The sequence below is a fragment of the Ailuropoda melanoleuca genome, chromosome 5, assembly GCF_002007445.2.
Source record: "Ailuropoda melanoleuca isolate Jingjing chromosome 5, ASM200744v2, whole genome shotgun sequence".
Lineage (NCBI taxonomy): Eukaryota > Metazoa > Chordata > Mammalia > Carnivora > Ursidae > Ailuropoda > Ailuropoda melanoleuca.
This window is the reverse complement of record NC_048222.1, coordinates 89161548-89185410: the sequence shown is the minus strand read 5'-3', so window position 1 is coordinate 89185410 and position 23863 is coordinate 89161548. Positions and strand designations below refer to the sequence as shown.

At 40.6% G+C, this 23863-nt stretch overlaps 2 protein-coding genes across 4 annotated transcripts in view; both read left to right on the top strand.

The window, feature by feature from the left end:
* Nucleotides 1-21139, top strand: part of LOC117802464 (palladin-like) — a 133412-nt gene extending 112273 nt beyond the window's left edge. Inside the window, exon 3 of the mRNA XM_034661726.1 lies at nt 20854-21139. Coding sequence (XP_034517617.1) covers nt 20854-21139 — 286 coding nt within the window. The remainder of the gene's footprint in view (nt 1-20853) is intronic.
* Nucleotides 20629-23863, top strand: part of LOC109489461 (palladin-like) — a 228795-nt gene continuing 225560 nt past the window's right edge. Inside the window, exon 1 of one of the 3 annotated variants that reach the window (XR_004625790.1) lies at nt 20629-21193. The gene's annotated coding sequence lies outside the window, so the exon portion shown is untranslated. The remainder of the gene's footprint in view (nt 21194-23863) is intronic. The other 2 variants (XM_034661395.1, XM_019798527.2) reach the window with 2 other exon arrangements.

Genomic DNA, 23863 nt, shown 5'->3' with positions numbered 1-23863 from the left:
GTTTCTGTATATGAATTTTGGAAGGACACAAACATTCAGCCCCTAGCAGTGGCTTTGAAGTCTGGGTTTTTTTTAAAAAACAAACTCAGCCTACAATTTCTAAAATCATCTCTTCAACCTCTCCTAATCAAGGGAAATCATATGCCACCCACTGCACATGGCGTTTCCCGTGATCTCTCCAGCCTCAGCACACAATTTCCCCCATAGTGGCAACTCTGATTCCAGAGAAATCTCCATCATTTTTTCATATTTCAGGATGATATTCCAAGAACCATCACAGCTTGTGTCAAGTTGACCCTCCACTCCCTTGCTCCGTATTTTCAACAGCTGAACAATGGTGAAAGTATTCTTTGGGTGCATTCTGGTGTAATGATTTTATGCAAGGTGCAGCTGTGTATTATGCTTTGGGTCCCAAATACAAGGCATTTGTTCCCAAATATGAGCTGAATTAAACCAGACTGCCTTGCACCTGCTTCAAAGTCTGTCTCAAAATCATGACCCACTTAAGAGAAAAAGAGGTGTGTCACCAAAAATATCTTAATTAAAAAATATTTTCCTATTTTACCAGAAGCTCTTTGGAGATGGAGTGGAGGGGTTTGCACAGTGCTCATACAGCTGAATTTTCTAGAAATCTTCTCCTAGAGCTCTTGAGCCAAACAGCATAGCACAGAATCCTCCTTAAAAAGGGGGGTGTGGAGGGGGTGCCTGGGTGGGCACCTGAGTGGCTCAATCAGTTAAGCATCTCAGGTCATAATTTCCAGGTCCTGGGATGGAGTCTTCACTGGGCTTCCTGCTCAGTGGGGAGTCTGCTTCTCTCCCTTGCTGTCTCCCTCTGCCCCTCCCCACTGCTCGTTCTCTCTCTCTCTCTCTCTCTAAGAAGTAAATAAAACTTTTTTTAAAAAGGGGGGTATGGAAAAAAATGAGTGCTTATACTTTAGGATTGGTGTCTCTGAAACCATGGAGTTCAAAAAGCTCTCTGCACCATTCTCTCATAGAAAACAGAACTACTGGGCTTAAGTCATAAAGAAGTCCATCTTACTGGTATAATGGCTGAAAGTTCTACTTCTTGAATGCCCCTTTCTTGCTAGCTTCCTTCAGTAACAAGGGGAGAATAGTGAAAATATTCTGACAGGCAGCATGACAGAAACGACTAATTTCTAATGTCATTTTGAAAAGTATTGTATGCACGAACACCTCTCAAACACCTGTCTATGTTTCTTGTTGGGTGACCAGTCATCCCAGTTTTGACTAGGACTATGACGTTTCCTGAGATGCAGGACGTTCAGTGCTCAAGCCTGGAGAGTCCAGAGTGAACTCAGATGAGCTGGTCAGCCTAGTTCCAAGCCCACTGAAATATTGCTAAGATAAATGTCTTGATGGAAGCATCATATGTTTTTGATGGCCATGCTGCATCAAAGAGCATGTACCATAATTCTCTTCAGAACTCCTCCAGCCCTATATCCTGCCCCTGTCTTTACCTAGCCACATCATCTTTTCCTCATCTTTTGGATATGTGTCAACACTCTCTAGAGTTAATTGTGCTACATCCTGTATTCCAGATAACAATGCCAGAAATTGATGCAGGTTTTCAGTTTTGGCAGCAAGGGTCTGGTTGTGAAACATACATATTTATAATTGAGAGGAAAGTGGTAGAGAAAAGAATCCTACCTCCTTTGGCTGGTTTGTGGAGTAAGCTCAGCCGTACACAGTCAGATATGAAGTAATTAGAAATAATGAGCCCCTGGGATTACCCCCGAGTCTTCCGGGAGATATAGAGCATGCCCAAGTCAAGCTGGCTATGAAGGCTAGAACTCATTATGGATAAAAGTGGGAGAATTAGATTAAACTAATTCATGGGCATATGTCCAAAGATTATTTAAAAAGATGGTAGTGGTGCCACATAAATAATACATAGATCCACAGAGTCATGCCAACACTGTGAAAAGAAACCTGAGTCGTAGAGCTCCACTCCAGCTGCCCTGAAGACCTAATAGTGTTACTCTTCTGGTTTGTAGCTGGGAATTCATTTAGAGGCTGGAGAATTGGGTTTCGGCTGTTCTTTCTCTGCTTAAGTAATGTCATAAGTAATGTCCATCAGATGTAACTCTGTCTGTGTGGATGGCGCCTTTACTTTAGTGGAGAATCTCCAGTCTCATGAAGAAAACGAAAAGTCTCTTTACCTCTTGGCTTCATTTCTGCCTCTTGTTGTCTTTCTCTCTCTCTCTCTCTATCATCTGAGCACTACCCTAGTCTTAATCATTTTTTCTTAAAAGCCCTGGACTTTACTATTATTAAAAAAGACACTATACACTCTGTTACTCGTATTTAAAAAGTAATAATAGCAATAAATTAACAGGAGGCCCATGCTGCACTAGAGAGAGGCCTGAAGCCCCCCAAAACAGCCCTCAGAGCAAGAGAGAAAGCAGCTTCCCTGGCTGGCTGCTAGATGGTTTTTGGCAAAGATTTCTTCTCTGGAAATTGCTCATATGTGTATCATACATGTTTGAAATAGATTTCTCCAATGTGGGAAACCGTAAAGCGGCAATAAACAAATGGAACTCTGGTGAAAAACCCTTTATAAGTATTGTGTATGCTTTTACAAGTGTTTATTAAATGGCCTCATTGTGCCTTTGCTTTGGAATAGTGAACTCTCATTGCTCAACTGCACTTCCAGATGTGGTTGGGTCCCTATTCTGTCAGCTAACTTGAGTATATTTTTTCATTATTAATTATCTTTTTTAAAAAATTCATAAGAACATAGTGCTGAAAAAGGAGCCAAAAGTACAATGAAATGAAATAAATCCTAATAACAAAGGCCTCTCTTCTTTCCAAAAGCATGTGTTCCTCCACAGCTCTGCAGGGTAAACTACATCAGTGTGGGACAGTGCCATTTCAATGAGCTGTTTGAATTGTCCAAAACTGCATATATGAATAAAAACCAAAGCAGCGATATTGCCAATAGGCTGTGGGTCTTTAAAAGACAATGGCAGCAAGATTCTTCAAAGTGAGAGATGGCTGGAGCCAAAAAACACTAATGCAGGGAAGTTAAGTTGACAGATTAGGGTTCCATGATTAAAGGAATAGGCCAAGACAGTGAACTGTTCTGTATAGGGTTTGGCTCACATTTCTTACAGTGTATATTTTGGATATTTTTGCCCTAATTCCTAAGGAAGATGCAAAGTTAAAAAAAAAAAAACTTTTATAAGACATTGGTTTTAAAAATTCATATAAAAGACATTGACAATACAAATCATATTCATGCTTCAGTTTCACACACTTCCTGTCCAATCATCATGGAAATAAATGTATGATTTTTTTTTAAGCTTCATTGTGATCTATACCACAAAGGGCTTGGGTATCACACAGGGAAAAAATGATTGATCTTCATTACCACCTACGCACACATACTTTTGGTAATCATGAAGACATTCTTCTCACTGCTTCACAAAGAAAATAACGGAAATTGGGTTCAGAGTGTCAGTATCTGGCCCGAGTCCATTTAGTGGCCAAAAAAAAAAAAAAAAAAACCAAAAAAACCTTTAGTACTGACATTACATTTCAACAGGGCAGGAGAAGACTGGATTTACATTCTTTCTTGGATTAGGTTTTGGTTTTTATATTCATTCTCTTTAGATAATCAAAAGCACGTGTAGCCACACCTTGCACCTCCACCCACGATAGATTGGATGGATGGCAATGGTAGAGTTTGATCCTTGGGCGAATCTCAGAGATGTCTGAGGTGACATCTGAAAGGTCACAGTGCTGCGCCCCCAGCCAAAGAGTGCTTGTGATTCTTCTCACATTTTCTTCGAGGTATCCGTCACCAAAGTAATGAATCTCAACTGTTCTCAATCCCACCAGTGACTTGCTCTGAAAAACACACCAGCAGGAGGCGACAGTTTCAAATAATCACTGCTTTGTGGTCAAACAAGGGAGGAATATCGCAGTCAATTTATGAGGTCTCTGCCTTCCAATTATGGATAAAAGAGTTTGTTGCTAGCTGGGGAAGGTTATTTATGATGTGATTGTAAAGGAAGGAATGATAGTGTTACCATTTTTTTTCTTGGGTTTTGATGACTGCCACAGTATTTTTTGCCTATCCTTTACACAGTCCTTTTGGCTCTAAGTTTAAACTGGACTGTGTTTCAAGGAGTTAACCTTAATTTTGTCACCAAGGAATCTGTAACCATAGATACCCTGTCTTCTTCATAACTTGCTTTATTTTAGTCACATGGACTCTAATAGCTGCATGCATCTTTTGAGATGGTTGAACTTTTTCTCATTTCAAGCCTTAAGGATGAGGCCTTATCTACCTTAGATCATTTTTAAAGAATGAATCTTAAAATTGAAAAATATCCTAAATTAATTTAGAGTAGGGTAGTTCACAGAATCAAAAGAATGTTTTATTGGGGTGCCTGGGTGGCACAGCGGTTAAGCGTCTGCCTTCGGCTCAGGGCGTGATCCCAGTGTTGTGGGATTGAGCCCCACATCAGGCTCCCACTATGAGCCTGCTTCTTCCTCTCCCACTCCCCCTGCTTGTGTTCCCTCTCTCACTGGCTGTCTCTATCTCTGTCGAATAAATAAATAAAATCTTTAAAAAAAAAAAAAAGAATGTTTTATTGATTTCATCCTCTTTTCTTACAAAGGAGAATTTACTGGTATTTCTTTCGGTTTGGAAACTCGACTGCAGCTCCTAGACAAGCAGGTTAGAAAATGTGTATCATTTTAGTACAGGAGACACAAATGGGGTTTATTTTCTTAACTGAGTTCACCAGATTGCATCATACCCTCTATTCTCCATTTCTGGTTTCTAATTGAACCTCATGATATTTCATAAGAGACAGGTGTGTCCCTGACCTTTTGCATCAAGATTATCTGAATGAAGAGGCAGGCTACTTGAAGAAAATGAGGATTGTTGGGCCCCATTCCAAATCTACTATCAGAATCTTTAACAGTGGATCTAAGAATCTGAATTTTTAACAAGTTTCCCATGTGATTCTGAAGGCCCTAAGTTTTGGGAATGACTGCCATGGGATGTCATAAGAGATTCTGGAATGGAGACAGGGTCCCCGGTTGCTCACCCTAGCAGTACCTCAAATAATAGAACCCCTGTGTCTTGGCCAGGTGTGTGGCACCATCACCACTAGATGTGGCAATTTGAGTAAGTCCAGACCACCACAGAGTTGGAAGCAAAAGTGCTGTGGGCACCTTGAAAGACTGCTCACACTTGCCCTTACCGCATCTTCCTGGCTGGAATGGGGACATGACAATGGCACTCCAGCCTCCACCATTAGAAATGAGGCCACATACTAATAAGGGTGAAACAGTAAAATAAAAGGACAAGTGAGTCCCTGAAAATCATGAGCTAATGATGATGCACAAACAAGCAGGGGGAGGGGGAGGGGCAGAGGGAGGGGAAGGGGCAGAGGGAGAGAGACAAGCAGACTCCAAGCTGAGCATGGAGTCCAATGCAGGGCTTGATGCCGGGACCCAGAGATCATGACCTGCACTGAAGTCAGATGCTTAACCAACTGAGCCAGCCAGGCACCCCTTCAATCACTCATTTTTGTATCTAGTTTTTGTTTTTAGTGGGAGGTGGGGTAGGGTAGATATTGTATGCAACTGAACCTAATCCTAAATGATACACCAATAAAAACAGTTTTCTTTCTCCTCCACAGTCCTAGAGCCTGACTAGTACCAAAAAGCTGATTTCTTTCTTTCTTTTTTTTTTAAGAGAGGGAAAGTGGGAGGTGGCAGAGGGAGAGGGAGAGAGAGAATCTTAAGCAGGCTCTATGCCTGTGGTGGGGATGCACACAGGGCTGTCTCAGAACCCTGAGATCACGACCTGAGCCAAGATTCAGAGTCTGACTCTTAACCCACTGAGCCACCCAGGTGCCCCAGTAAGCTGATTTCTTATAAGCAAGCATCTGTTGCAGGAGAATGAAATTTGGAGATGGGTTCCCTCACTTGGGATTCACAGCTTTAGCAGTTACCAGGTCACAGAGCAGAAGCAGGGGCTGATCAAAGGTTGGGGGAGCTCCACAACATTGTGCAAACCATCAGAGTCCAACAAAGAGTAAAATGAAGTGAAAGAGCAAAGCCTACAGGTCTAGTTAGACTGTCAGACTCCATTGGTCTGGATCCTGGCCCCTCAGTAATTTTCCATGGGCTCTTCAGCAAGTGATCCAACGCCTCAGACTTGAGCGTCCTATGCTATAAAATGAGAACACATATAAAACCAACCTGACAATGTTTTTATGACAATTAAATGATATATATACAGTCTGGCATATCGATAATTTCTCTCAATAAATATTATGGTTGTTGTTTTTGAAACAGTAAGAAGAAGAAAAGTGAAACATCAGGAAGTATAGTTATGAAGTTAAGTTCCCCCTACCACCCCACAGCCTGACTTTCTTCCAACTTGAGAAATAAATATTGTAAGGGGTTGAGTTTTGGAGGGAGAAAGAGATGTTTAAATAAGATTTTGAAGTCCCTGCTATTGCAATGCAAAGAGATCATCAATCAAGTTCTGGAAGGCTCTTAGGGAAAAAAAGAAAGTAATTCTAATGAGAACTGCGGAGGGAAATGAGAGGCAGCTACAAAAAGAGAGGTGAGCACTCCACTTCTTTGACAGGCTGGATGGTCTCAGCCAAGTCACTTATACTCCAGGCCTCAGTTTCTTTTTCTGTAGGATGGAGATCACTATGTCTGTTTCACAGGATAATTGGGATGAGCCAATGAAATAACCATGTAAACATGCCTTGTACATTACAGTGATAGATATGTATGGTTTTATGACATATTCAGACTCCATGCTATATTTCTAGGGTGGCAGGAACTCTTTAAAGTCTAAGTCTGGGGGTACCTGGGTGGCTTAGTGGGTTAAGCATCTGCCTTCAGCTCAGGTCATGGTCCCAGGGTCCTGGGATTGAGCCCTGCATCAGTCTCCCTGCTCAGTGAGGAGCTGCTTCTCCCTCTCCCTCTACCCCTCCCCCTGCTTGTGGTTTCTCTCTCTCCTCTATCAAATAAATAAATAAAATCTTTTTTAAAAAATAAAGTCTAAGTCTGCTCTGTGCAAACTAACCTGTGCTTCTGGCATAGGTTATTAACAGAGACTTTGGGCATCTCCAGCAGCTGGTTTCCCAAGGCTGTTCTGGCCATACCGTTATAGGTAACCTACCAGAATCATATGCCACTGCATCTCGAAAATCTTTCAGTGACACACTCATCTTAGTCACTGTTTTACTCCTTTCATTGCACAGGAAGAGTTTTGAAAGGCCAGCCATATTCAAATATTAGGAGGAGACGCAGAAATCTCTTCTAAATATGGTAGAAGTACATGGCAGGGGGTTTATGCCATCATGATTTGAAGCTCTTAACATCAGGGCTCAAAAATGCTACCTGTCACCGTTGCCCAGCCACGAGAATGAGCTCTTCCCTCCAGGGTAAATGTTGGCTGCTATGAAATATGTATTTGCTTATTCATGAGCTTCACTCCCCCTTCATTCCTCAGGTGCATTATCTGTTAAGTCTCTATAAATTCTTGTACACATTTTTCCCTCCACAGGGATGTGTTCTCTTGGATTCATTTCCAGGTTCTAGAAGCCAACACTAATTTTCATCATACTCTTAATTCAACATCTGACATATCTGGATGTTTGGTACACTACATGTAGTTTTTAACGGGTGGATGCCCAGCCATGGCCAGGCCCTGATTGCCCTTCCTTTGAGCTTCTAACATGTGCCAGGTCTTCACTGAGTGCTGAGCTACGGGTATGAACATGCTCCCGGAGCCCACCCTTCTGCAGGAGGGTCACTTTATACAAACAAAGTCACATAAGTGGTGGAAAAGCAGAGTCTAATGATGGAGGAAGACTTTCTGATCGGATGACTTAAGCACTAAGACTTGAAGGGTGCGTAGAAACTGGAGCAAAGGCCGTTAAGTGTGAAAGCAGTTGCAATGGACCAAGAGCTAAAGGGAGACCAGCAGACTGCACTGTAGACGGGATGTCGGGGGTGGGGGGGGTTGAAGAAGAAGGCAGCAGCTGCATCCCGCATGTCCTCTGGAGCACTTACATGACTTTTGTTTTACTGTAATCAAAACAGGCAGCCACTTAGTTGTTCTAAACGGGGAAATGACCTAACTCCATCTGCATGTTAAGGTGATATACTGGCTGTTGTGGGGGTAACCAATTAGGAGGCTCTCCAGTTGTCTGGGCTGGAAAGAACTGTGGCTTAGACTGGGCTGGCAACAGTAAAGTTGGAGAAGTTTGGGGTCTGCTATTTCTCACATTGCAGTGGGAGATCTTCCAGTAGAATGATCTCGATCTATAGTGCTTAATAGTGAGGGATGAGAATGATTAAGGAATCTGTATTTATAACAAGCCCCAGGGTTATCTTATACATACAATGTTTGAGAAGTATACATATACAAAGTTTGCAGTTGAATGGACACTTCTGAATCTCCTGTTGCTAATGGGTTTCTTAAAAGAATAATAGCAACAAAAAAGAACAGAATCCATGGGTCCTGGAACACCTGGGTGGCACAGTCGTTAAGCATCTGCCTTCGGCTCAGGGTGTGATCCCAGCGTTCTGGGATAGAGCCCCACATCAGGCTCCTCCACTATGAGACTGCTTCTTCCTCTCCCACTCCCCCTGCTCCCTCTCTCACTGGCTGTCTCTCTCTCTGTCAAATAAATAAATAAAATCTCAAAAAAAAAAAAAAAAAAGAATCCATGGGTCCAGGTCCACTCCAGGCCTCACCTTCTGCAAGTTTTCAAGAACATCAGACGTACCTGTAACCAAACTTAGTCTCAAACAAAAATATGGTGAAGTTAGTTCTCCTAACCAGTGGGCAGACGATTTTATGCAAATCCATCCACACATTTTCCTGACTCTAAGTATGAATGTTCAAGGAAGCTAGTAGATGAAACACACAGCCTGCTGCCCTGGAAGAGAGCAAAATTAACTGCATCTAAGACATAAACTACCCCAGCTCCATGCTAACAATGTAGTCAATAGTCTTAATTAATGTTTCTAAATTTCTTTTTTACCCTAATGACAGTTCCAAAAAATGTCCTCCAATGGGCCAAATTTCAGGGAACCCAACCAAAACGATGTTTAATTACACTGCTCAATGAAAAAAGTAAACCACAGTGTAATAAAGATAGTGTAATGTTATGCCATGGCCAGATTAGTATTTGCTAGATCATGGGGGCCATGTGGAGGCTGGTTTAGGGGAGGCAGGCTGAGACAAGAAATACCACACCCAGCTGTGTAGTCTGCCCCTGCACACCCTGAATTTCTCCCATTTGTGGAAGAGGCAACAATACGCTTATCAATAGGAGAGTCCAGACTTTAGATGCAGACCCCGTCTAAATTTCGGACTAAATTGTCCTCACCGATTTTTTTGTCAGAATTCAATGACATAGTGTTTACAAAAACTACAGGTAGTAAGAACTCAACAAATGCTATTTCACTTCTCTTTTTTTAAAAGGTAATACAATATTCTAAACTAGCGATTCTCAAAGTAAGTTCTGATGTTCATTTGCATTAAGTTACTGAGCATTCTCCTTTAAAATCCAAATCCTTGTTCTATGCCCTGACCCTCTGAATCCATGTGATGGAGCCAGGAAGGTGCATTTTATTAAGACCCATTTGATTCTGATCCACATAACTTGAGAGCCACATTCCAGACTAGCAGATACAAGGATAGTTAGTTTTACTGTCCTTTCTCTCTTGCATTTTTGCAGATATTGCATTTCTTACAAATTGAAGTTTTGTGGCAACCCTGCTTTGAGCAAGCCTATGGGCGCCATTTTCCCAACATCATTCGTCCACTCTGTATTTCCGTGTCACGTTTGGTAATTCTTGCCATAGTTCAGATCATTTTCATTTGACGTTACTTGAATTGCTGCAATCTCATGATAAAATTTTAATGGATGAGGAGTTGTTTTTTATGGATAAGCAAAGAAAGTGGCTTCTTGAGATGGAATCTTCTCCTGGTGAAGATGCTGTGAAGATTGTTGAAATGACAAAAAAGGATTCAGAATATTACCAAAACTTAGTTGATAAAGCAGAGGCAGGGGTTGAGAGGATTGACTCCAATTTTCAAAGTTCTAATATGGATAAAATGCTATCAAACAGCATTGCATGCTACAGAGAATCGTTCATGAAAGCAAGAGTCTGTCAGTGTGGCAAACTTCATTGCTGTCTTATTTTAAGAAATTGCTACAGCCACCCCAACCTTCAGTAAACACCACCCTGATCAGTCCGTAGCCATCAATATCAAGGCAAGACCCTCCACCAGCAAAAAGATCATAATTGGCTAAAAGCTCAGATGATGGTGAGCTCTCTTTTAGCAATAAGAATTTTTAAATTAAGGTATGTCTACTGGCTTTTTAGACATAATGCTATTGCACACTTATTAGACTACAGTATAATGTGAACATGAATTTTGCATGCACTAGGAAACCAAACATTGCATTTGACTTGCTTTATTGCGATACTTGCTTTATTGCAGTGGTCTGGAACCCAACCAGAGGTATGTCTGTACATACTTAATTATTCTGCAGCTGTTTCAAATGCATATGGGTTTGTTTTGATTTTTTTCTCTTACCCAGCCATTGATAAACCTCCGAAAGTTTAGCCCTGGGCCTTCCATCAGATAATCCAGCAGAGGCTGGGTTCAACAAACACTTGATTTATCTAATGGCATGCAAATAACTTTATTATGTGAAACTTCTCTCATCACTACCAAGGTTTTTCAAGGCTTACAGTTTATTCGCTATTGTAATCGTCCTATAAATCCTTATCTAAAGTGTATTTCTGGGGAAAGTGAGAAAACCCCTGGCCTCTAGGTAGAGAGCTGCTGGGGAACCCCACCTGGCAGCAATGATTCAACACAAAGCACAATGGGAAAGGCAGGATGCCTGGCTTCTATCTTCAACCCCTCAGCCTTCCAGTCTCCACCGTCCACCCTGGGCTTGATGTTTTGATACTAGACATTTTTCTCTTGTTCGCTTACTTTATCCTTTGCTGTTTATGGAAACATGCCTTTTTATCTGGAACTGAGGTCCAATTTTAGCAATTATGCAAACACTGTATTTCTATATTCCCTTGTTTCGGTGTGTAAGTCCCTATCCCAAATGTATAAGAATCCCATGACAGTCGTGAAAAGGATGGCTATTTTGCCACTTGCCAACCTCTTTCCTGGCCCATCATTTTGTTTGGTGGCAGATGAGCTGCCTGGGCTATGAATCGCAGTGACCTATGACCCACCTTTGCATCTCAGAAGCTTATCATCTTGAATTTATGTAGGGATAAGACGCTGTGTAAATCTACCATGAAAGCCCTGTGCAGGCAAGGGAGGGTGATTCTTCAGGTCTGTGAACACATGCTTTCTCCGTTTGACTTATATGGGCACCCTAGGGCTTTTATTTGGGCCAAAACGTAGAAGCCAAGCTTTCATTGTAAACAGATGGTGCTGCTAACAAGAAAAGTAAAAAAATTTTTCAGTCATTCTCCCACACTAGAGACCTGAAGAAGATTCTTCTTTAAAAACAAACAAACTAAACTATCAAATACTCTCCCTCCCCATACCCCATAGGCTCTAGGTCAAAACATACACCCTTGCAAACAGACAAAACCTGGTCTCCATTCCTTACTTTTCTCCTCCTTCCCCATCCTCTCCTCATGCCAAATTCTACATTCCTTTGGTGTGGATACTATAAATATAAACTGAACCAGTTCAATCCCAAATCACGAGGGGGCTTTTCTTTGCATGACCACAACATAAGCATTTGTCCATCATTTTGGGATTTTTATGAAGCCTCTAAGAATGTTCAGAATTCCAGTCTTGCTCAAACAATGTCTCACTAGTCAGCATGATTCAGATGTTGAATCTTAGGACAGCTTGGGAATTTCTGGTTAGAAGAAAAGGTAATCCTGAAACGTCTCAGTGTGAAAGATTTTCGTGTATTTTCCTCCTTTGCCATGTTTCTTTCAGTTCAGAAAAAGAAATGTGGAAGTTATTCTGTTTCCTTTAACATAAGGCAATTTGAAGTTGATTGTAATCTCCTTGTCCCTAACCCCAAAAAAGAAGTGGCATTATTGTGCTGTATTGGGTCCTTACTTAAATTTCTCCATTAGGTAGCCTCTTGTTACATAAATAATTTATGCTTTTAAATCTGAATATCATTGATAACAATCTCCTGACAGATCATACTTCTGGGCTTAAGTTTGAAAATGAGTCATCCAGTCCCCTGAGATGTTCTTGGTGAGTGTTCTGGAGAAAGAGGACACCAGAGGCTTATCTGGTCACCCGTGCCTTGGGGCAGGACCACACTCAAACTGTCCGAAAGAGAGTATTTTTAAAGTTTCCCCAGAAAGATAAATTCCATAACCTCCCAAAGTAAAACCTCCAGTGTTTCAACAACGTTAGCATTTTTAGAGGAGAATTAAACCTACCATCACTTTACTTATTATTAACTTGAAACTATGTCCTTTGGGCACTAGGAAACGCCCCTCCCACATCAAGATCTTTCAGTAGCAGTCTCTGAAAGCTGAATTGTCTACTTGTATAAGAAATGATGAGGAAATAAAATTTTGAGAAACCTCATCTCAATATCTGCTATTGTATAATAAAAATACCTGCTCTTCCAAACTCAGTATTACTAGGAATATCAAGAGATATCATGTGTCAGGCTGCCCAAGTAAGGTATTATTTGTATCACCACCAAAATAATCATTCTAAGGCTGAATCTGGAAGTAGTTGTTTAAATTTACTCTATTAGGGTAATAAAAGGAACTCCTAAAAAAATTACTGTGAATATATGCCTAAATTAACAGATACAAACATTCTGTCCATGAACTAGCGTGTAAGTACTCATGTAAGCGAACTGGGTGTGGGGGTCTCACAAAGCACCAAGAAAAATTCTCTCCCTAAAGATGAGGGACTCACCTGGAGAACAGCGCCAGGCAGCTCTATCATCGTTTGGCAGTGCCTGGTGCAGGCCCCACACGAGCATGAATAGAGGCAGTGGACCAGGTCACAGAATAAGGTACACAGTACATCAAAGTGATTCACAGTGTATGAGTGTCAAAGAGTAAGGAAAGACACACTAGGCAAAGGGAACTGAAAATAAAGTACAGTTATGACCCTGTTCGCAGATAAGGTAGATTTTGAGCCAGAAAATAAATAAGAAAAAAGGCACTTGGTAATGCAAAGCAATAAAACTCAAAATGAACCTATAAGAAGTACGAACATAGAGTCACCAAATAACATAGAAGCCATTGTACAAAGCAGAAATTACAGAAGATGCAAGGAAAAATACACAGAAATGTGAACTCTCTCAGTCTATGACAAAGTCAAAATACCTGAAGTTCAAAGAAGATATTAATATCAAAAGTGATAATAAAATATGTTATTCAACTCTGTATCCTGAAAATGTAGACACCGCTATTTTTTTTGGTTACTAAGGAACATTTGTGAAAAAAGACTGTAAATTAGGCCACAAAGAAAAAGTCCATTGATTCCAAAAACAGAAGCACTACAGACAATATTCTCTGATCACGATGCAATGAAACAAAAACTTGTATCAAAATCTCACTTATGGATATGAATGGAAAAATTATAAATAAAATATTAGCAAATAGCATCTACCCACACATTAGAAAAATCACCATGACAAAGTGGAGTTTATTACAGGGATGCAAGGATAATTCATTATTAAGGAATTCATTATATTCCATCAAATTAATAGATCTAAGGAGAAAAATTATAGGATCATTTCTAAAGATCCTAGAAAGAAGCATTTGGACAAAAGCCAAAAATCATACTTAACCCCAGAAAAAGGCCTCAATGAAATAAGGATAGATTAACACTTTCTTAGAGTAATAAAATATATCATTCCCAGCCCAAAGCCCATACCATGCCTACTGGGAAAACCCTGGAGGCGTTTCCATTAAAATCAACTATAAGACAAGAATGCCCATAATCACTACTGTTATTTAACATTGTACTAGATTTAATAGACAGTGAAATTAGAAAACAAGAGCCTAAAAATTGGACAGCAGAAAGTTAATCTTTATTTTTAGATGATATTATTATATAGTTAGAAATTATTACAAAATTAGAGAATTGAGAAATATTTATAAGCAATAAGAGAATTTAGTTAGATAAAATGGTACAAGTGAATACAGTATAATTAATTAGTTGATTATATCCAGTAAGAAGATGTAATGAGAGAAAAGACCCCATTTACAATAATAATAAAAGGATAAAACACCTAAGAATAACTGTTAACAACAAACGTTGCAGAACACATATGAATAAAACCATAACACATTGCTGAAGGACACAAAATAAGACTTGAACAAATAGAAAGATCTACCTTTTTCTTGGCTAGGAAAACTTGACAACATAAAGATGTTGATTCTCTCTGTTAATTATCTAAATGCAATTTTAGTAAAAAAAAAGTACTAATAAGGATTTCTATCATTGTAGGCTTACTCTGAAGTCCATGTGAAAAAATAAACAGAAAAGCAAAAGCAGGAAACTCTGAGAGGGAAGAACAATGAGAGAATTAGGCTCACCAGATATTAAAATTAAAAGCCTCAATAATTAAAACAGTGTGGTAGTGGCCCTGAAACTGAAAGATCAACCAAGAAAACAGAAAAAAATGTCAAGAAATAGACCCAACTATATATAGGAATTTAATACCTGTTAAAAATGTACACCTCAAAACAGTAGGTAGAAGATTACTATTATAAAGTGATAGTAAGGCAAAGCCCAGGCAACAGAAATAAAAATAGACAAGTGGGTCTACATCAAACCTAAAAACTTCTGCACATCAAAGGACACAATCCACCGGGTGAAAGGCCAACCTATGGAATAGGAGAAGTTACTTGCAAATCATATATCTGACAATGGGTTAATATCTGATATATGAAAAATTCTTTTTAAAAAGAATTTATGTTTTTTAAATATTTTATTTATTTATTTATTTGTCAGAGAGAGAGCACAAGCAGGTTGACAGGCAGGCAGAGGGAAGCAGGCTCCCCACTGAGCGGGGAGCCTGATGTGGGACTTGATCCCAGGACCCTGGAATCATGACCTGAGCTGAAGGCAGACACTTAACCCACTGAGCCACCCAGGCATCCCTATGTAAAAAATTATTGCAATTCAACAAAAAACACCCACAAATAACCTGATTTAAAAATGGGCAAAGAACTTGAATAGACATTTCATCAAAGATGATATTCAAATGGCCCATAAGCGTAGGAAAAGATGTTCAACACTATTAATAATTAGAGAAATTCATGGAGGGAGGTGGGTGGGGGATGGGCTAGATGGGTGATGGGTATTAAGGAGGGTACTTGTTGTGATGAGCACTGGGTGTTGTATGTAAGTGATGAATCACTAAATTCTACCCCTGAAACTAATATTACACTCTATGTTAACTAACTAGAATTTAAATAAAAATTTGAAAAAAAATTAGAGGAATTCAATCTAAAACCATGAGATAGCACCTCATACCCATTAGGAGAGCCACTATGAAAGAAAGAAAGAAAGAAAGAAAGAAAGAAAGAAAGAAAGAAAGAAAGAAAGAAAGAAAAGAAAGGAAAAGAAAGAAAGAAAGAAAGAAAGAAAGAAAGAAAGAAAGAAAAAGGAAGGAAGGAAGGAAGGAAGGAAGGAAGGAAGGAAGGAAGGAAGGAAGGGAAGATAAAGGCAGGCACCTGGGTGGCTCAGTTGTTAAGCGTCTGCCTTTGGCTCAGGGTGTTGATCCCAGGGTCCTGGGATCGATTCCTGTATCAGGCTCCCTGCTCCGCTGGGAGCCTGCTTCTTCCTCTCCCACTCCCCCTGCTTGTGTTCCCTCTCTTGCTGGCTGTCTCTCTGTCAAATAAATAAATAAAATCTTAAAAAAAAAAAAAAAAGAAGGAAGGAAGGAAAGAGAAGGGGGGAGGGAGGAAGGAAGAAAGGGAGAAAGAAAGAAAGGGAGAGAGGGAGGGAGAGAGAGAGGAAGGGAGAGAGAGAGGGAGGGAGAAAGAAAGAAAGAAAGAAAATTAAAGAAAAGAAAGAAAGAGGGGCACCTGGGTGGCTCAGTCAGTTAAGTGTCTGCCTTTGGCTCTGGAACTGAGTCCAGCATCCTGGGATGGAGTCCCTGCATCAGGCTCCCCGTTCAGCCGGGAGCCTGCTTCTCCCTCTCCTGCTCCCCCTCCTTGTATGCTCTTTCTCTCTCTCTCTCTCTGTCAAATAAATAAATAAAATCTTAAAAAAAGAAAGAAAGAAAGAAAGAAAGAAAGAAAGAAAGAAAGAAAGAAAGAAAAAGAAAGAAAGAAAGAAAGGAACATGTTAAGAAAGTGTTGGTGAGAATGTGGAAAAATTGGAATCTGCCTGCACTATTGGTAGGAATGTAAAATGGTGCAGCTTCTATGGAAAACAGTATGGAAATTCCTCAAAAAATGAAAGATAGACTTATCATATAATGCAGCAATTCCACTTTTGGGTATATATCCAAAAGAATTGAAAGCAGGACCTCAAGTAGATATGTACTCACTGACGTTCATAGCAGCATTATTCACAACAACCAAGAGGTATAAGCAACCCAAATGCATCAACAAATGAAGGGATAAAGAAAATGTGCTTTATACATGTGGTGAAATATTACTTAGCCTTTCAAAGCAAGGAAATCTTGTCACACAACTTTGAGGACATTATGCTAAATGAAGTAAGCCAGTCACAAAAATGATTCCGTTTATATGAGGTCTCTAAAGTAATCACGTTCATGGAATCAGAAAGTAGAACAATGTTTGCCAGAGGCTGGGGAGAGGGGGAAATAGGGAGTTGTTGTTCAGTGGGTATAGAGTTTCAGCGCTGTAAAATGAAAAGTTCTAGAAATCTGTTGCACAACAACCTGAATATACTTGATATCTCTGAACTGAACACTTAAAAATGGTCGAGATGGTCAATTTTATGTTATCTGCTTTTTACCACAATTACATTTTTAAAAAATATTGTTTTAAAAAGTGGTAGTGGGGAAACTGGATCATTACTTGGAGCAAAAGTAAGCAGGGTCCATACCTTAATACTTCATAAACTAAACCAGGAGAAAGTACAAATCTGCCAAATATCTAAATGTCAAAAAATAAAATTATCCAAATCGATGATATACAAAAGGCCTTCCTTTATACCTTCTCCTACTACATAAAAATTAGAAACCTTTTCATGTCAAAGCATACCATAAGCCAAGTCAAAAGCCAAATGACAGGAGAAAACAGTCCGCGGCTCATAACCCAAAGAAATGATCTCCTTAATATGTATGAACTTTAAATAAATCTGTCAAGAAAAAGGCCAAGAACCTCATAGAATATGGGCGAAGTATAACAGAGAGGCCACAACAAAGGAAATAGAATTGGCTCCTAAATATATGAAGAAGTTGCTCAACCTCACTCAAAATCAGAGAAATGCAAGTCAAACTATCTTGAGACATCATTTTCACCTATCAGATTGGCAAACGCCCAGCAGTTTGATTATACACTCTGTTGGCAAGGCTGTGGGAAAACAAAAACTAGTCAACATTGTTAATGGGAGTGTCAATTGGTTTAGGCTTTTGGAGGGCAATTTGACTGTAACTATCAAAATTAGAAATGCACAATTCAATAATCCCACTTGTGGAAGTTAATACCATAGATATACTTGCACAAGTGTAAAATGCCATTTGTGGAAGTTTGTTTAATAGCAAAATATTGGAAACCACCCAAATCTCTATCAGTTGCATCCTGATTGAATAAAATTGCAGTATACTTATCCAAGGGAATATTGTACAACATTAAACACGGGCATGTTTTCTGTGTGCTGATATGTATGTAAATTGTATCATGTTTTTCCTCCTCTTAAGACCTTCCAGTGGCTGTCCATTGCTTTAAGAGTAAAAACCAAAATACTTAACATTGGCTTATAAGATCCTATGGGATCTGCCCCACCTCTTGCCTTTCTGACCCCCTATGACATTCTGCCTCACTTTCTCTGCTCCAGTCCACTGGCCTCTTTGCCTTAAACATGCTTGTCATACTCCCACCTCAGGGCCTTTGCACTAGCTGATCCCTGTCTGGATCACATACTCACCACATAATTCCAAATCTCACTCTCACTGACATCAGTCTTTGCTTACATGTCATTTTCTCAATAAGGCCACCTCTGACCACTCCATTTAAAATTAAAACCTGTCACCTGATATTCCTAATCCCTACTATCTTGCTCTAGTTTTTCAATTTCTCGAATTATATTCTAACACAGTATATAACTCACTTGTTATGTTTATTGTCTGCTTGATGTACCCTCCTCCAAGATATAAATGCTATGGGGCAGAAATGTTTGTTAGTTTTGTCCATATCTGTATCCCTAGCATATACAAGAGTACTCGGCATGTAGAAGGTGCATAATAAGTGTTTCTTTCTAAATCAATGAATAACTGAATGTATGATATAGAAAAATATCCTGAAGTATATTTAAGTGAAGGAGCAAAGTAAAGGACAGTAACTGTTCTGCATACAGTATTTTTAAGAAATAAAGAAAAAAAAGCAAGAATTTATATTTGCAGGTATGTGCATAAAGAAACCTGCAAGTCTACAGAAAAAACTATTATCAGCTGTTGCCTTGGAGGAGCTGTATGGACGGGACGTATGGGAAACAGTGGTAGGGAGACTGCAGGGTATATACCTTTATTCATATTATGTGAACGTATTACTTATTCAAAACATTCAGTTACACACACACACACACACACACAGTAATGTCATAGCTCCCAGACCAAAAGATCCTAATTCAACAGCTCTGAGTAGGGCCGAGGGAATTTACATTTTCAACAAGCTCCCCTCCCCCGCTTCTGAGACAGGTGCTCTGTGGACCACACACAGTGAGAACACTGTCACCACTCCCTCTCCTAACCCAAGAAACTCTACAAAACATTCAACACTGGAATATTTCTCACATTTGGGACACAAGCAAGGGGGCAGATCCTAGAAATAAAAAGCAATTTCCAGAAACATTTGGAACACCACTAATAGGTACAACCCAGAAGGTAGTTTTCTTTTGTATAATATGCGGAAGGACTGAAGAATGTTCATCTTCCCTTCAGTCTCATCTGCACACACAGAGCCACGAAAGGGACGTTGTCTTTGACTAAGATATTTATGCATGTTGGATACTTCAAGTAAATTTCGGACTTCAAAAATGTTCAGAGTTTTAGCAAAGGCAGTTGAAAGGGATGCTCAGGTCTTTGTGCTCATGGTGATCACATACTGAACCGCACCTCCCACCCCCATTTCTCCTTCTGCTTTTGCCTTGGCATTTTAATCAATAAAATGTTTCCCTTAATTCACAGAGATTGTTCTAACAACCCTTGCTGGAGACGAGAAAGGTGGTTAGGACTTGAAATGTATCTTAGAGACACCCACCCAATAAGGCCACCCTGCTTTACAGTGATGCCTTTCAGACAAACAAAAGTATTTGACTCTGTTATTCAGTGACTAGCAGAACTCCATAAATGAAGTGTAGTTAACAAATAAAAGGACCTAATGACACACAAGAAGGGACTGAACCCGACCAAACCCAGAATACTTTCAGTTTGAAAAGCAAACTCGTCCTTACTAACTTTACATCGATTCTCAAAAGGAAGGAGGAAACAATATGTGAGAAAAAAATTCAATATTTCATGACCCATCACTTCCTCAGGATAATAAAAATAAACTAAAGATATATACTAAACTCTCAACATTTTATTTCCATTTCAAAAAATATTTTTTTGCACTCTATTTTGGACCTCTCAAGATTATTCTCTTTCTGGAACACACTTTCTGATGTTTTCTAATTGGCTTCAAGAATCTGCCATGCCTTTGACATTTTACATGCTATGTTAAAATTAATCGTTTCATGTGTCCCTTACGAGTTTCTTCCTTAAATTTCCAAATACAATCCTGGGTTTCTGTTTTCCAGACTGACCAATGACAAGCAGTTCTGTGATTCCAAGAATGGGAAACAATGGAAGTGGTGAAATAATCTTTAAAAATGTTTAAAATTTGGGCCCTGTCTGACAAACTGTTACAGTTGGCAAGTAGGTAGGTCTTTATTAAATAGTTGGTTTTGTTTCTCCTATTGTTTCTCCATTATATCTGTCTGTGTGGTAACTGAGTCACTATGACATAATGGTGCAAAGACTAGAACAACCAGACATATGCACATGTTCATCTCTCAATGAGTCCCAGTCTTGGGTCTGTTCCCTAGATGTTGGTGGAAAGACTTGATTAATGGCAGACTTGTTCAACATAAAAAAGAACAAAAACCAGAATTATTCTCAGCATTCCTTTTCCTAGCGGCTTCATGTGTAATACGGTAATTAATTTATAGCTTTACAGTAAGGCAGCATCAGAGAAAGCAGTTCAATTCGCCAGAATGCAGATAGAGAGTGTAATTGAAAGATAACCTCCTGCGTGAAAGGGTTTATAAGGAAGAGTAAGACGGAAATGGATTGCTTTTATAACTACTACAAATTCACTACTAGTTTCCACCTGGATTTCCCCCCAAGGTGTCTTCAGAGACTGGATGCTGACTAAATGAACTGAATTAGGAAATGCTTCAAACCACAGCTGAACGGGCGTTAGAAACCGTGGGTGGAACTTGCTTATTACCTTCTCCACGGGTGATTGCAACTCCCGGCTAAAGTCAAAGCCTTCCTAAGCTTGATAAGGGCTTGGAGCGAGGGTTGCTGCATCGCCCTCCATCCCGGCTCAGTGTTATTTGTGGAAGTTAGCGGCATTCCCCCCCAGGACACACCCTCTCCCCCTCCCCAGCAGCCCCCTCTCTGACACAAGCGCACCGCGCACACGCGGCCTCTCGGGGAGACGCGGCGCACTCGGCGCGGCTGCAGTCGGGCCGCCTCGCCCCGAGCCTGTTCGAGGGGGCCTGGCCGCCTGGAGGCTTCCCCGGAGCCCCAGCACGCCAAGACGTCTTCCTCGCTGCCTGCGAGGGGCCGGGCTTTGGGAAGCTCGGCTGCCCGTTCGTGTTCTCCGTTGTAGTCCGCAAGCTAGACTGAATTCAGAGCCTCGAAGTTGCAAGCTGGGAACAGCTGAGATCTGAAAGACCCCCGAGGGGAGCTTTTTTTAGGGGCAGAGCGTGTCTCCTGCTCAACTGGTAAGTGAGAGCCTTAAATTCATGTAGAGGGGCAGGAAATACTGCTTGGCAGCGTTTCCCGGCAGTGGCATGCAGGTACTCCTGTGAGTCGCACTGTTCTGGGTGTTTGCTTGTCGTGGGCTCGGAAGACCGTCTTCCTCCACGGTTTTCCTAGTTCTCCCTCCGACCGCTCTTAGGGGGCGGGGGTGGGGGTGGTGGGTCCGGCTCCGCGCGACTTCTCTGTTGTTACAGTTGGGGTGGGGGAGGGGCGGGAGGAGGAAGGTGGAATTCCCCTCCCCCCCTCCTTTTATCCATTAAAAAATGATACTTTGAGAGAAGCTTCTCTTCCTGGCGTTTATATTCCTGGAGCGGTTTGCGCCGAGTCTGTGTTCCTTCTCATTTCTTTGTAATCCGCTCCATCCCTGGTTGAAGTAGAAGGAAAACTTTTCACGGAGGGAGCAATCTCTGACAGTCTAACCGCTGATCAGTTGCTGAATGAATTTTAGCTGGAAACACTTCAATGGAAGGTTTTGGTGATTTTTTTTCCCCATGAGAAATCTGGGCGTTTTCACACCTGTTGCTTTTCAGTTGCCTGTTTGTTTGTTTTCTTGGGTTTCACTTGATTGCAGTCCTTTGTCTAACAAAATCAAATGCTACGTTCTCCTAGTCTTGTTCTCCTCGAAGCCGTTTGGATGGGGTCCCTGTCTTCGTTAGCATTCAGTTGGCTGTGGTTCTCCGGGAACAAGTGGCAGGCAGAATACAATAGGGAAGAATGCATTCCTGATGACTCGTCTACCATGGAAAGCTTAAAGTGAAAAACTGACATTCCCCATTAGCTTTTATGGAAAGCATTGCTGTTACAGTTTTATAAATATTCAGTTTGGGTGAACTCTTGAAATGAGTGAATCCAGAGGTCACCAGCGTGACTTTACAAAGAGATTCCCCCCAGTCTACCTGCAGTGCAGACATAGAGACCCTGCCTGACACCTGTGCTTTCCAGGGATGCTGAAGTCACCTCTCTCACTTGACAGGCTACTGATGAAAGAGAGGGGTGATGTGGTATGTGGCAGGGGCCAAGGAGAAGGACCACTTCAGAAGGGAGCTGCAGTTTGTTTTCAGCTTTTTGGTGATAAAGAAAATCATCACAATACTGGAATGCAGCTTAACATCCTGGTAGGTTAAGCTGAATTCTTGTCCACCTGATGAAAAAGACTTTCAATAGCCCTTCTCACACTTCAGGTGGAGCTCAATGGAATGCTTGTTTATTTCTGTTGCTGATAAATCCATGGGAAATTTCTGCTGAACCCAGCAATTTTGAAAAGCAAGTCCTAGCTTATAATTGCCCACATAATGGCAAACAGGTTATTTTCAGTAACCCAAGAGCCTCACATTTTCTCCCACCATTGTTTTAGAGGTTACATGAAGATATTGGGAACATAACGTTTGAGCTTTCCTCTCACCCGCAAATGAATCAGAAAGTTATCCTTGGGTGTCTGATAAAGGAGATTATTGCCAGGTATATTACCAAGCTATAAGAAAACATGTTTCTGAAAAGATTTGGTTATTAGATATTAGTGGTCACTAGCTACTATATAATTTTTTATTGTTCCTTTAGGGATGAGACCTACTTTGATCACCAAAGTGTTTTCATTTGTTGTTTATTTGCTGTGTGGTTTTGCTGGGTCTTTTCTTTTTGCTATTGAAAATCTCCTTTCACTTAGGTGAAATCACAGACTAGAATTAGCAGCAATGATAGCTCTCTGGGGCTAAAATTAGGCAAGTCCACGGGACTTTTCAGGCATATCCTTCTTGTCTCACACAGATTCTGCAGTCTCCTTTCAAACTCCTACTTTAGTGTTTATTTAAGATGATGCTTAAGTACTCTTTTTAAAGCATTTTATTTGGACAGTTTTTTTCTCTTGAGCTTTAATCATACTTTACTGGTGCATGCTGAACTTTGTTTCTCTGAGATGCCTAAAGGCACACCCTGTACATTTACCATCCCTTCAAAGTCTATATACTTAACTCTTTGAACAGTTTCTTTTTAAAAAAAAAAAAATAAACAAAAGTTCCAATGGCACTTGCAAAATACAAGACTGGGTCCTCTGATGTGATGGCAGATGGCAGTCGCTTGAGCTTTGTTTATGCCTGGGACAAGCTCAGTGTCTCTTAAATTAATCATGAATTGAATAATTGATTTCTCACACCTTGGGCTGCTGTTAATCTCCAGCTGTAAGTTTAGAGAAGGGTTACTATTGAGGTCTCATTCACTTGGAAACCCTTTCAGAACCCATCAAACGATTTTACAGCTGGGTCAAATCTAGTTGTAATACACATTATGAAACGCAGTGACATAAACTTCAAGCCCTCCTGGCTTTCTCATTTTGAAGACAGGCTTCAGCGACCTTCCCATTTGTTGGTCAGCTCCAAAGATGGTGGGGTTGATGGATACAATGCGTTTCTGTAAATGTAATTAAACGCGTCTCTGCCAGCTGCCTGTGGTATTCGTGAATGTTTTCATAAGAAAAGCTGTTCTTCGGCTTTATCTGCCCACTGTGGTTTGTGGCACGTTGTGCTATTCTGCAGCCGTGGCAGTTTTTTCCTGAATGATTGAGCTATGATGTCATGTGCTATATCAGCGCGGAACCCTTTCAGGGCTTTGCTGGGGTCTGTGCGCCTGAGCAGAGGGAG